The following is a 13,900-nucleotide window of genomic DNA, read 5'->3' on the forward strand; positions in this document are numbered from 1 at the left end:
ATGTAAAGTATGTGATGCAGAGAGATAAAGTAGCAGAGTCAGTGAGTACTCAACGAAACGATAGGAAAAGGAATAGCAGCAGTAGCAGTAATGGTCATAGTCATAATAGTAGTCGTATTCATAGTAGCAGTAGTAGTAGTAGTAGTAGTAGTAGTAGTAATTCATGATATTTTCAATAAAGACTTAAACGATAACTGTTCGTGATTTCAACATTTCTAAAGTGCTAAGACCCTAAATGTTTATTGGACGTATTTTTGTTTCTGAGTTTAAGCAATCTTAATAAATAATAATCACTTTTCAGGGTTATTTGAGAACTAAATGAGATAATGCATGCAAAATGACTGCTTATTGGTTGAAGTGGTACTTGATATTTTCAGCAGAACATGAATTATAATTTATCTTCGTTGCTTCTAAAATTCTAAGGAAGACTGATAAAGATTCAATGAAGTTAATTTCAGAAACTTTAAGTGATTCTAGTTAATAATTCCTTCTTTTGATATTTTGTCTGGATTGAGTAAGATAATTTATGAAACTATATAATAATCATGAAATACTTGACTCAGTGTATGACAAATAAGAAGCACTCAGTAAAAGGTAGTTATCATTACTTTAATTATGATTTATACCTGGTATTTTCTATGGTAGTTCATTTTTGCTCTTTCTCCTTGGCCAACTCAAAGGTTTTAAAAATATCAAAGAATGTTCCAAATATACCTATTAAAATTACTTAATTTTTCTGAAGTTAACTTCACCAAATACCATGTGACTTTCAGAATTTTTATAAGAATGAATAAGATAATGCATGTAGTATGTTGCTATTATTGATGTTGCTTTATATTTACCTGACATTATAATATTACCGGAATTTCTTCTACTGGTTGACAAATTTAAAATACTGATAAAGACTTTACTCATTTGCTGAACTTAATGCTCTAATGTTGAAATAACTTCGTCTATTAACATAGAAGAGCAGTTCTCAAACGCAATGGTATCAGGACTCCTTCATAATTTTCAAAATGACTGAAGACCCAAAAAGCTTCTGTGTATGTGGATTATACCTATTGATATTTGCTGTATTTGAAATTAAAACTGAGAAATGTTTTAATTATTTATGAATCATTTCATTTTAAATAAAATGAACCCACTTAATGTTAAGATAACATTTTTATGAAAACCATATTTTACAATTTTGAAAATCTCTTTAATGTTTAGTTTTCTGGAAACACAGTTGAATTCTCATAACTCTATCTTCATTCAACTTGTGATTTGTTGTTTCAGTTAAAGTTTATGAGGAAAATGCAGTTTTAAACACAAATAGTTGGAAAAAGAAAATCTAGCAAACCCTCTAAAAGAGCCTCAGCAGCCCCCCAGGGGTCCTTGAACTACACTTTGAGAACCGCTGACATATAACTTTAATTTTCTAAAGTACTAAATAAGATAATCCATGCAATATATATCGTTATTAATGCTGCTTCATTTGTTGCTAAAAATCTTGAGTTTCTTCTTGTTTTGTTGACTGCATTCATGGTTTCTAAAGAAAAAAGAAAGAAAGAAAATAAAAAGAAATTAATAATGGCATGAATTTGGTAAAGGGGTTAAGCTACTTGACTAAAATCTATATTACATAGTCTTTAACAAAATTGAGATAATACAGTTTACATCTATAATGTCAGTGATATACATGGCTCAGTGCCTGGAACATAAGATAGACTCAGCAAAAGGCAGCTTTGGAATCATTCTTTACTCAATGTACATAAAACTATACAAATAGGTGCCATGGATAAAATTGAACTCACATATCTAATAACACCTTCAGCTCATCCAGAGTCAGCCTTTTGTTATCCTCTGACACAAAGGCCCCAGAGTCCCTTAGGAAAATGGGTAAATCTTTTAACAGAAACAAGCCAATCCCACTGCAGAGCTGGGGTATGTAAGGCCTTCAGAAACTTCAGGTAGGTCTAGAACATTGTGCAGCATTTCCTGTAGGGAACGGAATCTCCACTCCAGCACTTGTTTCCCGAGTGTAGGCTTGCCTGTACTTATCAGGATTCCTCCAAAAAAGAATGCAGTTTCCCCAGACCAAGTCTCTACTTCCCACATGACTAGGGGTTGGGAGAGGGGGAGAGTCTGGAAGGGAATGTTCCTATACCCAAATGTTCCCACACCCCTCTCTGGTCTTGTTATAGGATCCTGAGGAAAGTATGAGTTTTTCTACCAGCTCTTTGGCAAAAAAATGGCCTTCTTTCCTACAATTATATCGAAGTGGTGAGTGTTTCTACGCAGAACTCCAAGTCTGTTGCTCTAAAGTAATCACTTCCAAGGTCAGCAGTGGACAGTAAGTCCTGGAGAACTTTATGACCTGAGATCTAATAGTGATTTCATTGTCTGCTTCAGAAAGGACCTCTAGGTCTTCTTTTTCTCTTTTAAAATATTTTTCTTTTTCTCTTTCCTTCTTCTTTTTCTCTTTTAAAATATTATTAAACTTTTGTTATGGAGGCTTTCAAAGATGACAAATGTAGGCACAATTACATTATAAAAACCCATGTATGTATCATCCAGCTCTAAGTTTTACCAATTTATGTACTGTCTTGTTTCATTCCTACTTCTATCTACTTCTCCTTCCCACATTATTTTGAAATAAACTCCAGACACCATAATACTTCATAAATATTTCATCATGTATATATAAAATATGTATCATGTATATATATATATATATATATAATGTATATATAAAATATAACTTTTTTTCTACATAACCACAAAATCAACATCTTTCTTAAAAATTAATGAATGGTAATTATTTAATATCAGCAAAAAGCCAGTCATTATTCAGATTTCCAGCTGCATCATGAAAATTGTTCAAAGTTGGTTGGCATTGGGATTGTAAGAAGAGCCGCATATTGTAATTGCTTAAGAGGTATTTTAAGTCTCTCTTAACTTGGAGGTTCTCATTCTAATTTTTTTCTCTTGTAAATTCTGTTTTGAAGAAGCCCTTCCCTCCTTTCTTAATTCCCTACTCGTTTCCTTAATTCTGGAAAACTTCCTGCAGCCTATAACCTTTCACTAAAACATTTCACTGAAGATAAGTCAAGACTGACTTCCTTCAGGCAAGCCTGATACACACTCTTTCTAAAGACTACCTTATATTTATGACTTTAGGGATGAAGGTCCTAATGTTACAAGCTGGCAGCCTTCTTAACTGACTTTTTAAAACTTAAGAAATGTAGGGGCATCTGGGTGGTTCAGTCGGTTAAACGTCTGCCTTTGGCTCAGGTCATGATCCCAGGGTCCTGGATTTGAGCCCCACATCAGGCTCCCTGCTTAGTGGGGATCCTGCTCCTCCCTCTCTTTTGGTTGCTCCCCCTGCTTGTTCTCTCTCTCTCTGTGTCAAATAAATCTTCAAATTAAAAAAAAAAAAGGATTTTCACTTTCAGATTGGTCACAGTTCTCCATGTGTTCCGTAAAGCCAGCAGCAATCTCTGAGCTCTGAGTGCGCACTTCTGTCTCTGCTCACAGCTCATAGTGAATACCGCCAACCCAGGATTCCTCATAATAATCTCTGATAGATCCCTAAAAGTACAATCGGACTTTGCCCAGGCTCCAACTTCCTGGGGACACAAGGGAGAATAAATTAACTTTACATTTGAACTTTACTTGCAAGTTATCCTATGGATGTGGGATCTCTTCAAGATCTACCAGAGCAATTTCTAAAAATGTCCACGTTTCTCACTTAGAGTGAGGCACAAGATCCCCTTCTGCTCCCACCTCCTCTTTGCTGTTTTCTGCCAGTGAGTTTATTTATTAATGGAGGCGCACGCCTCCAAGGACGACCTCTTGGTAGTCTTAAAAAACAAAACAAAACAAGACAAAATGCTTGAAATTCCACACACAAATGGGGACACTGAATCTCTCCCAGCTCTGTATTTTACTCTGTCTCTTGCCCTTAAAATGAGGTTCCTTATGCCCCATGACTCAGGAAAGACTCTTGCTAAAAAGAGAGTTCTCTCAGTTTCTGCCTAGAGATGATTATTTCTGCACAGTGCTCAGATCTAGTCTGAGGGCCCCACCGTCCTCTCCATCTCTAGTCACCAGAGCTCTGGACTCACACGTAAAATTTCCTCCTCTTAACCTCTTTCCTCAGGAAAGGAAGGCGTGGAAAGGGACCCTGTCAGCTAAAAACTCATCTCAAACTCAGCCCAGCTGCCCCTTATAAGGCATGGTTGCTCATCTAGGTGGCGCACACATCACTTTTATTGCATGTGGAAGACAACAGGCTTAAAAAACAAACAAAAACCCAGTGAATTTATTAATGCCATTGGGTCTCGCTGTAATGTATTCATTCATTCAACAATTATTTTTGAGTGCCCCCTGTGAGCCAGGACAGTTCCAGGAACCGGAAATGAAACAAAGCACACACCATCCACCCTTACACACGAGCAATAATGGGAATTCCTCGCCTTCTACAGAACTTGGCGGGGAAGGCATTCCTAGCCTAAAAGAAATTGTCATTCTCTGAGGTCACACGGCAACTCTTTCCTGTGACTATCAGCTTATGCCATGAATAGCTTTCAACAAATGCCAGTTCTGAATTTTCTTCGGTAAAATACAGTTGAATGTTTGCCACTGCACAAACCTGTTCAGTCCTTGAGCTGTGCTGTAACTATATCCTACCTTTTTTTGTCGTTGTCGTCCCTTTAGGTGTGTCAGTTCCTATCCCAGTGATCGGACTGAGAAATGAAGAGAAAGTGTTCGTCAACAACACCACCTGCGTGCTGAACGACCCGAATTTCGTTCTCATTGGGTCCTTCGTCGCTTTCTTCATCCCGTTGACGATCATGGTGATTACGTACTGCCTGACGATCCACGTTCTTCGCCGGCAAGCTCTGATGTTACTGCACGGCCACATCGAGGAACCGCCTGGAATAAACTGGAACTTTCTGAAGTGGTGCAAGAGGAACGCCGCGGAGGAGGAGAACCCGGCCAACCCTCACCAGGACGGGAACCCACGCCGAAGGAAGAAGAAAGAGCGACGCCCCAGGGGCACCATGCAAGCGATCAACAACGAACGGAAAGCGTCCAAAGTCCTTGGCATTGTTTTCTTTGTGTTTCTGGTCATGTGGTGTCCGTTTTTCGTTACCAATATTCTGTCAGTTCTGTGCGGGAAGGCCTGTAACCAAAAGCTCATGGAAAAGCTTCTGAATGTGTTTGTTTGGATTGGCTACGTCTGTTCAGGAATTAATCCTCTGGTGTACACGCTTTTCAACAAAATTTACCGAAGGGCTTTCTCTAACTATCTGCGCTGCAATTATAAGGCAGAAAAGAAACCTCCAGTGAGACAGATGCCGAGAGTGGCTGCTACAGCTTTGTCAGGGAGAGAGCTTAACGTTAACATTTACCGGCATACCAACGAACCCGTGCTTAAGAAAGCTATTGACAATGAGCCCGGGATAGAGATGCAAGTGGAGAATTTGGAGCTACCAGTTAATCCCTCCAGCGTGGTTAGTGAAAGGATCAGCAGTGTGTAATTAGCAGGGTGCAAGCAGCACAGTCTTTCCCTATGGCAAAGCTACAAATGTAGGGAAAGGTCTTAGAATTCTTCTGTCGGTCATAACTAATGTAAATATCGTTGTCTGATAAAAAGTGTTTTGTATATAGCTTTGCAACCCTGTACTTTACAATCATGCACACAACAGTGAGATTTAGGGTTCTATATTTACTGTTTATAATAGATTGAGAATAATTTATTTTGATTATTTAATGCATAAAATGTTGATGTTTCTACTATCCTTCCCTTCCTATTTCCTTCCCTCCTTCTCCCTCTTTCTTTTGTTCTCTCTCTCTCTCTCTCTCTTTTTCTTTTGGGCATAAGGAAATGTTGATGTTGATCTCAGGTGGCATTTGCAGGAGACCAGAATGATGCACGTGACAGTGGTTATTTCAACCACACCAAAATTAACGAACTCCGTGGAATCTTTTTCCAGGTTAACAGTAAATATACACTTTAAATTCTTGCTCTGCTCATCTACACACATAAACACAGTAAGATAGGTTCTGCCTTGTGATACCTTATCACATGCATTGGCGAGTCAAAGGTAGAACTTAGCCTCGTTGTCACATATAGGGGCAAAATTTGACATTGTCCGGATGTCGTGTTGGTATTTTACTGCAATGTCCGTCCCCATAGTGGTATTTTAACATAGCAGCTGGTTAACCAGGACTACAGAAGTGGAAGGATGATCCAAGATATATACACCAATAGCTTTTCACTTCTTAAGGACAATGTTCAAATTCTGATTATCACGACAAGCAAACTGGAATTAGTGTTTTCATTCTGGTCCTTAGTAAATACCTAATTCTGTGATTAAACTGGGGAACGAGATCCCAGAGTTATTTCCCGATCCAGGATTCAACATCAATTGGGTTTTGATCTCAGGATCCTGGAAATTCGTGTGCTACACACAAAGTGAAATTAGCATTTTGAGCCTTATTAAAATATTTTCATAATTATGGTACCTCTCTCTATAGGACCCAATTTCGCAGTCCATTTTTGAGTAAAACTTGCACTGGAAGCATAGATGATCAAAACCTTGGAAGTTTTACTTGATTAAGGACTACAGAATTAGGCCCTTAGAATGTGAAAAAAAAAAAAGTAAGTAAAAACAAGCTTGTACTGAACTCTGGGAAAAAAAACAGAAATACAGAGTTTCCATTTGGATTTTAAACAAAATTTATCTCATTTTCAGATCCTTCCAAACTCTCTAGTGCAGGAAAAGGCTGCAGCTAATTTGTGAAAGTGGCAAGCTCTTCATTGTACTGCAATTATGTACCAGAAGTTTAAAATCCTTGTTAAAATAATAGTGTTGTGTCACAATAAGTGTTGGCCATTGTTTCATTCGTGGGCCTGCTGCTCTAAGAATTCAGTACCATTTAACTAGTTTGTTAACCACGAAAGGTTTTCAAGCATCGCTAAAGTCAGACCATGAAGTCTATGCTGTGTGCCGAGTATCCAAGTGTTTCCACTATTTCCATGTGTGTCCATTTCACACAACTGTGGATCAATTTCTGAAGAATTCATGATGCTATCTCTTAGGCCTGACAGTTACTTACACACCTCAGTGTGTGCTTCTCAATATCTCGAAATCCGTGAAGGCAGAATCTGAATTTCAGAGAACCCCTGGTCTATGTTCTCAACACACAGCATAGATGAATCCAACAGTCTGCCACAGGGGCAGTGGGAGAGCTGCTGTATTTGAGGAAACTCATGCAGTCTCTGTTTGATTAGCAACACTGCCAAATGTCAGTCAATTGCTTGAGCATGCCCCAATACACCATGAAAGTAAAGTCTACCTGCCTGTTAGCTCTGTTGAACTGCATGTTAAAACAATTATAGGAAATTGAATGAGATGATCTAATTCCTACTGAGACGAAGACGTCTGAAGACACACAGCATGCATTGAGCATGAGTTCTGCACATACGGGTGGTGTCCTGCATGTACGCCATGTATGTTGCATGAATCCATCGATTTGTATTAACGTAAGGCAGAGTAGATGACGCAGAAAGGACTGGAGGAAATCCTTCAGCAGTCCTTGAGATGACTACGCATTCAGATCTGAAGTATTGTGAGTATTAGAGAAAATTGGAAACATCTGATTTCTTTTCTTAACTATCAGGGCAAGCTCATAGCACATGTTTTACAAAGAAATAAAATATAAACCACAGATTTTGAAAAGCACTAACAATAAGTTGAATGATAATAGCTTAAAGCACATTTGTTAATAATTCTTATGTCATCAAGTAGTAGTGCTTAATAGTACCCAACACCGTAATTACTCTCAAATCGTGTGCTGTTCATAAGTTCTGTGCGGTTTGGTATGAAACAAATATACTCATTTGGATATAAATCTTACAGTTCAATGTTAAATCTACAAACTTTTGTAAATGTTTTAAAAAGAAAAAGTCCATGTGATAAATGCAAACGTGGTGAATTTACTGTCGAACAAATCATTTTGATGTGCTATTATATATGTATATCTGTTTAAGACACGTGCAACAGACTGCCTTATATTATTTCCTGTAAATCTTCTTCTTGGTCAAATGGTACTTTTTGTGAGCGGTTGCAAAGTGTTGTCTTATTTGTGGTTCCTGTATGTTATCGATTCCAAGTTTTTGTGATACTTCCTATTAATTTATTAAATTTATTAAATGTTGGCTAGTAGGTCATGTGTCTTTTTTGCCCCTCTGTCGTTCGAAGGGAAAATATACCACTTCATTTTCTTTGAAAATTAAATCATATCCTGTAAAATAAGATCAAAAAGACAAAAGCAACCAGAAAATATCACTCTTCTGATTAATTCTGCATGTACTCAAAGACAAACAAAGCCAGAGGAAAGACGATTAAGAGGTATAAACAACAAAACAATATTAACATCACTGATTCTTTATATGAGCAGAATAACTGCACTCCCAAATTATCCTACCTTCCTTAACCCAAGGCAGGGCTTTGGATGGTTCATGTACCCTCTTTGCAAATAGGTATCATTACCATCTTATTTCCACCAGACTCCTGGTTCCCCAAGAACAGAAAGGACCACGTCTATCTTGTTGATGGTTTTATTCCCAATACCTGGCAGCTACTCTACATTCAGCAGGTACATATTGAGCTTCCTCAATATTTGTGGGCATTGTGTTACCTGTTTCTGATGTCAGAATGGGCCTTACAACTCCCTGCTCTTCAATCATGGAGCACCTAAACTTACCTCTATTCCAAATGGCTTTGGATACCTCTGAAATCAGGGTCACTATACTAAGTCACTCTGTTCCTCCACATCTAGAACAAATGCCAAAATACATTGGTCTTTTCTTTCAACATTTATACCTTCCTGATGGTGAGTGAGCCTAGATGACATTGGCATGACCTCAGTTCGCTGAGAAAAAAGCAGGAATATCTCGTTCCTTTGCAACTATGACTAGGTTGATTCCTAGGCGTGCATAGAGAGATAAAAGTTGAACTGTGACTTGAGACAACAGGTCACTGCTGCCCATGACCAGAAATACCTTTTAACACTGAAGCTAGGAGGCTACTCTTCCCCAAAAGCAAGGCAATGGGGAGAGATTGGAATTTCTGACGTCTCAGAACAGGAGGTGGAAGGGAAGGTGGGCAGGGGGAAACTAAAGAGCTTCACTCCGGAGCACTGGAAGGTTTCACGGTCTAAGAAGAGAAAGACGCTTCTTGTCATCAAGTAGCAGTATGTTTCTACTTACTGCAGAAATATATGGTTTCTACACAGTCTCTTGGCTCCCAATTAGGCCAACAAATTTTCCAAGGTTGCAGCCCATTTCTCCTAGGACATTCTCACGAGTCACATGTTACCATATCACCTAGAGAACTGAATACATTCGAAAGAGGTATTTTTATAGGCAGTGCCAACAGAAGAGGGTGGCATCATAGAGGTTCTCAAATATTATGTGACCCAAAGCACACTTACATATAGCTCTAAGTGGTAGGTTGGGGATGTAAGTCCTGAAATGATGAGTGTGCAGGATGCTTCCTAGGAAGTGTTCTTGGGATCCATTTGCACAGGGCAAGGGGAGAAAACAGGAGGGAGAAGATGGACTGTAGTATCCTTACCATAAGGACTTACACCCCCTGCACCTTTAGAGGGGAAAATAAACGACTTCACCTCATTTTCTTTGCAAGTTAAATTGAATCCTGAAAATAAGTCCACAAACACAGGGATGCCTGGGTGGCTCAGTTGGTTAAGTGTCTGCCTTCAGGTCAGGTCATGATCCCAGGGTCCTGAGATGGAGTCTGCGTCAGGCTGCTTGCTCAGCAGGGAGTCTGCTTCTCCCCTCTGCCTGCCGCTCCCCCTTCTTGTGCTCGCTCGCTCTCTCTTTCTCTGACAGATAAATAAAATCCTGTAAATAAATGAATACACAAGGACGAACACAACCAGAAAGTATCACGCTTCCTGACTAATTCTGCATGTACTCAATGACTACAACACCATGGGAAAGACAAGGAAGAGGTCCAAACAACAAAAACAGTGATCACACTTAGTTGACTCCCATGGTGAGCTCTGAATCTAAGGTATCCCTTCAGAGTTGTCCCAAGTGAAAACGAGGGGGCCAGACCTCTATACCTCCACTGCCCCCAAGAGAGATGTCTCATGCCAGGCCACTCCATTCAACAGAGACAGCTCTTAGGGAAGGCTTATAGCTAAAAGCTATCAGTCCACAATCATCCCAACCCTTGGGGAATAAACCCTTCAGCCCTGAAGGTGGGATCATGGCAGGGTAGCATAGCATCCATAATAAATAGTATATTTATTGGATAGAAAAGATTCATCACCCAGTTCAGTACCTATATAAATAACATGAAAGTACCTGACTGTCACTCCAGCCAACATCAAAGCAAATGGAAGAGAAAGGACGTACAAGCATACCTTAGGGACGTTGCAGGAGCATTTCCAGAACACCACAATAGCACAAGTCAAATTACTTTTTTTAGTGTCCCAGTGCATATAAGTTACATTTATACTATAATGTAGTCTGTTAAAGGTGCAATAGCATTATGTATAAAAAAAAATTAAAAAACAATGTGCATACCTTAATTTAAAAAAAATTTTATCCCTAAAAATGTTAACTATTGTTTGAGCTTTCATTGAGTCATAAGCACTGAACAAAGATTACCATAACAAATAAAATAATAACAAAAAATTTGAAAAATTGCAAGAATGACCAAAATTTGACACAGAGATACAAAGTGAGCAAATGCTGTTGGAAAAATTATGCTAATAAAAAATGGCTCTGATAGGGGCGCCTGGGTGACTCAGTGGGTTAAAGCCTCTGTCTGCCTTCGGCTCAGGTCATGATCCCAGGGTCCTGGGATTGAGTCTCACATCGGGCTCTCTGCTCAGCAGCGAGCCTGCTTCCTCCTCTCTCTCTGCCTGCCTCTCTGCCTACTTGTGATCTCTGTCAAATAAATAAATAAAATCTTTAAAAAAAAAATAGCTCTGATAGACTTGCTTGACACAGGGTTGCCACAAAATCTTCAATTTGGAAAAATGCAGCATCTGCCAAATTCAAAAAGTTAAAGTGCAATAAAACGAGGTATGCTGGTTTTTAAATGTGATTTCTCTTCTTTTTCAAATTTTTAAAAGATTTTATCTATTTATTTGAGAAAGAAAGAGAGCATGAACAGGGGGTAGAGCAGAGGGAGAGGAAGAAGCCCAACGCAGCCAATTCCAGAACCCAGGGATTATGACCTGAGCCAAAGGCAGACACTTACACCGTAGAGCAGGGAACCGCATGTGGAGCTCCATCTCAGGATCCCGGGATCATGACCCGAGCAGAAGGCAGACAAGTAATGACTGAGCCACCCAGGTGCTCCTGTGATCTCTCTTCTGATTGAAGGTATTCTCAATCAACAGCTTACTAGGATTTTTAGCTTTCTGAATCCATCTGGATAGCTTCAGATAAGCTGCTAGTAAAGAACAATCCCAAAGTCTCAGGGGCTTAACAGTGCAAACGCCCCTTTTGTGCCCACACTCCATATTCAAGATGGGTTGCCAAGAAACCTCTTTTCAATATAGTTACTCCCGAAAAAAAGTGGTAATAGACGCTACATCTTTACATGCTACTTCCATGTAGCAGAGGGAAGGGAAATTAGTGGATCTCCTTCTTCCATTAAAGCTAACCCTACTTTTTCTTGTCAATTGAAGCTAACGCTACTTTTTTCAGTTTAATCCTGAGTCTACCCTTATTCTCACACCTTATCTATAACATTATTTCTATCCTTAATTTTAAATATCTCTATATTAAATTGCACACCTGCCCTGAATGTTATAATTAATTCTAACCCTAACTCTTACCTCTAAATCCTGACTTCACCTTTAATTATGATCCTGTTTTTCTGGAAACTCTAACATTACTCAAATCTCTAGCCCCTACCCTTAGCGTTAACTCCAGGGCTTCTCCTGCCTTTAACCTCCTTTGGGGTTAAGCTCTAACTTCTAAGCTTCTAACCTTACTCCTAAGCTTAAACTTTAGCTCTAATTTCTATTTTATTCTAAAAAATTATCTTTTTGTTAAGATCCCGAGAAGCAATACTGAAAGCCACAGAAAGAAAATTTATGATCGACCTTTGTTTACCTGTCTTAAAACCTCACACACAAACTAGCTTCAGTTGGCCCACTCCCTACACACTATCATATTATTGTGAAAATTAATAAAAGGAAACCTCATTTAAAGCAGAGTTGGGTGGCCAGAAGGGGAAGGTCTCATACAGTACCACCCTTTTCATCTCTTTGCAGACCCAGTAGGAAGAGACTGTCTTGAATTCTCAATAGGAAGAAGCCTGCATGCTACTTGACTATCCCAGCAGGAAGAAAAACTGTTTTCTTTTTGCCCAGCAACAATGCAGCCAATGGGAGACAGTCACAGTTCAGCCAAAGAAAAGTCACTATACTTCAAACTCTTTGTTTGAAGTGGACTTTTCATTTGTAACAGTCCTCTCAACTCCTGGCTTTCCTCTATAAAAAATCGTTCCTCTCCTTTGTTCTCCAGACTTGCTTATGGTTTGCCAAAGCTTGCTTGTCCCAAATTGCACTTCTCCGACAGTCTTGAATAAACCCATTTTTGCTGGTAAGATAGCGGGCAGTTTTATTTTTCAGGTTAATATTATTCATTTTACTATAATTATGACTTATCGAGCACTGACTATATGCCAAATACAAACATACTTGGTTTTACGTAGATACATTAGTATATTTAAAATCTCTACATTGCTGTTGTGGAAACTGAGAATCAGAGAGGTAAAGGATCTTCACCTAAGTCACACTGCTAGGAAAAGCAGAGTGAACTGTCTGGTTTCTAAGCTTCTACTGTCCCCAATATGCCATAGGACTCCTTCTTCTTAGTGTCTCATGGTGTTGGTTTGTAATCTCCTTGGGAGCGTCCCAGGAGTGATCTGAAATTAACCCCTGTATTTAGAGTTCAGGAAGAGACCAAAGAAAGAGGCAGGCACTCCAGGTTGGTAAATGGCAAATTTAATAAGTAAAGAGAACTTATATACAAGGCTTGTCTTTGATGGCAGCAAGACAAGTAGATCTCCACACCCTCCTGCCACATCTCAAAAGTTTATGTAAAGACCTCAACTGGATTCAGTATACCAGGCAGGTGTTTTCAACACATCACTATCTCATGGCTATGTCCTTAGAGCAGCCTCCGGGAGCAGGGTAAAAAAGCAGAACCCACATTCCAAAGACATGGGAGGGAGTGAGGAACCTCTGATTGCTTGGGTCCAGCTCATGGGTTGACCAGTGGTCATGTCTTCTCAATGACTTCCCCAATGCTACATCTCTCATGACCACTTTTTACAATCTCGTATGTCCCCCTCTTTTGCAGTGTGATCCCAATGGTCAGCAAGAGATTTCACTAGCACGGAGATGGCTTTTTTGGTGGCTATCCAGCTGCATTGGAGGGAGATGCCACAGCAGCAATACAGGCACATGCAGGAGAAATCACAGACTAAGACGATTCCTAGTCTCAGGTACGACTTTTTTCATCAGGAGCCCCATGATCTGGACCATCAATTTATTAGGTCCCCTAGGCTGAGAATTGGATCACTCAGGGTGTTTACTTGTGTTTTCACATGATTTCATAAAGATGATATACTAGCAGACTCATCAGATATAAAAACACAATATTTTGGGGCACCTGGATGGCTCAGTGGGTTGAGCCTCTGCCTTCGGCTCAGGTCATGATCCCAGGGTCCTGGGATCAAGCCCCGCATCGGGCTCTCTGCTCCACAGGAAGCCTGCTTCCCCGCTCTCTCTGCCTGCCTCTCTGCGTACTTGTGATCTCTCTCTCTGTCAAATAAATAAATTAAAAAAAAAA

At 39.5% G+C, this 13,900-nt stretch overlaps 1 protein-coding gene across 1 annotated transcript in view; it reads left to right on the forward strand.

The window, feature by feature from the left end:
* HTR2C (5-hydroxytryptamine receptor 2C) overlaps positions 1-8,167 on the forward strand; it is a 298,497-nt gene extending 290,330 nt beyond the window's left edge. The window contains exon 6 of the mRNA XM_045995394.1: positions 4,702-8,167. Coding sequence (XP_045851350.1) covers positions 4,702-5,528 — 827 coding nt within the window. The 3' untranslated portion in view covers positions 5,529-8,167. The remainder of the gene's footprint in view (positions 1-4,701) is intronic.
* Positions 8,168-13,900: the final 5,733 nt, after the last annotated feature.

This window comes from Meles meles, chromosome X (assembly GCF_922984935.1).
Source record: "Meles meles chromosome X, mMelMel3.1 paternal haplotype, whole genome shotgun sequence".
Lineage (NCBI taxonomy): Eukaryota > Metazoa > Chordata > Mammalia > Carnivora > Mustelidae > Meles > Meles meles.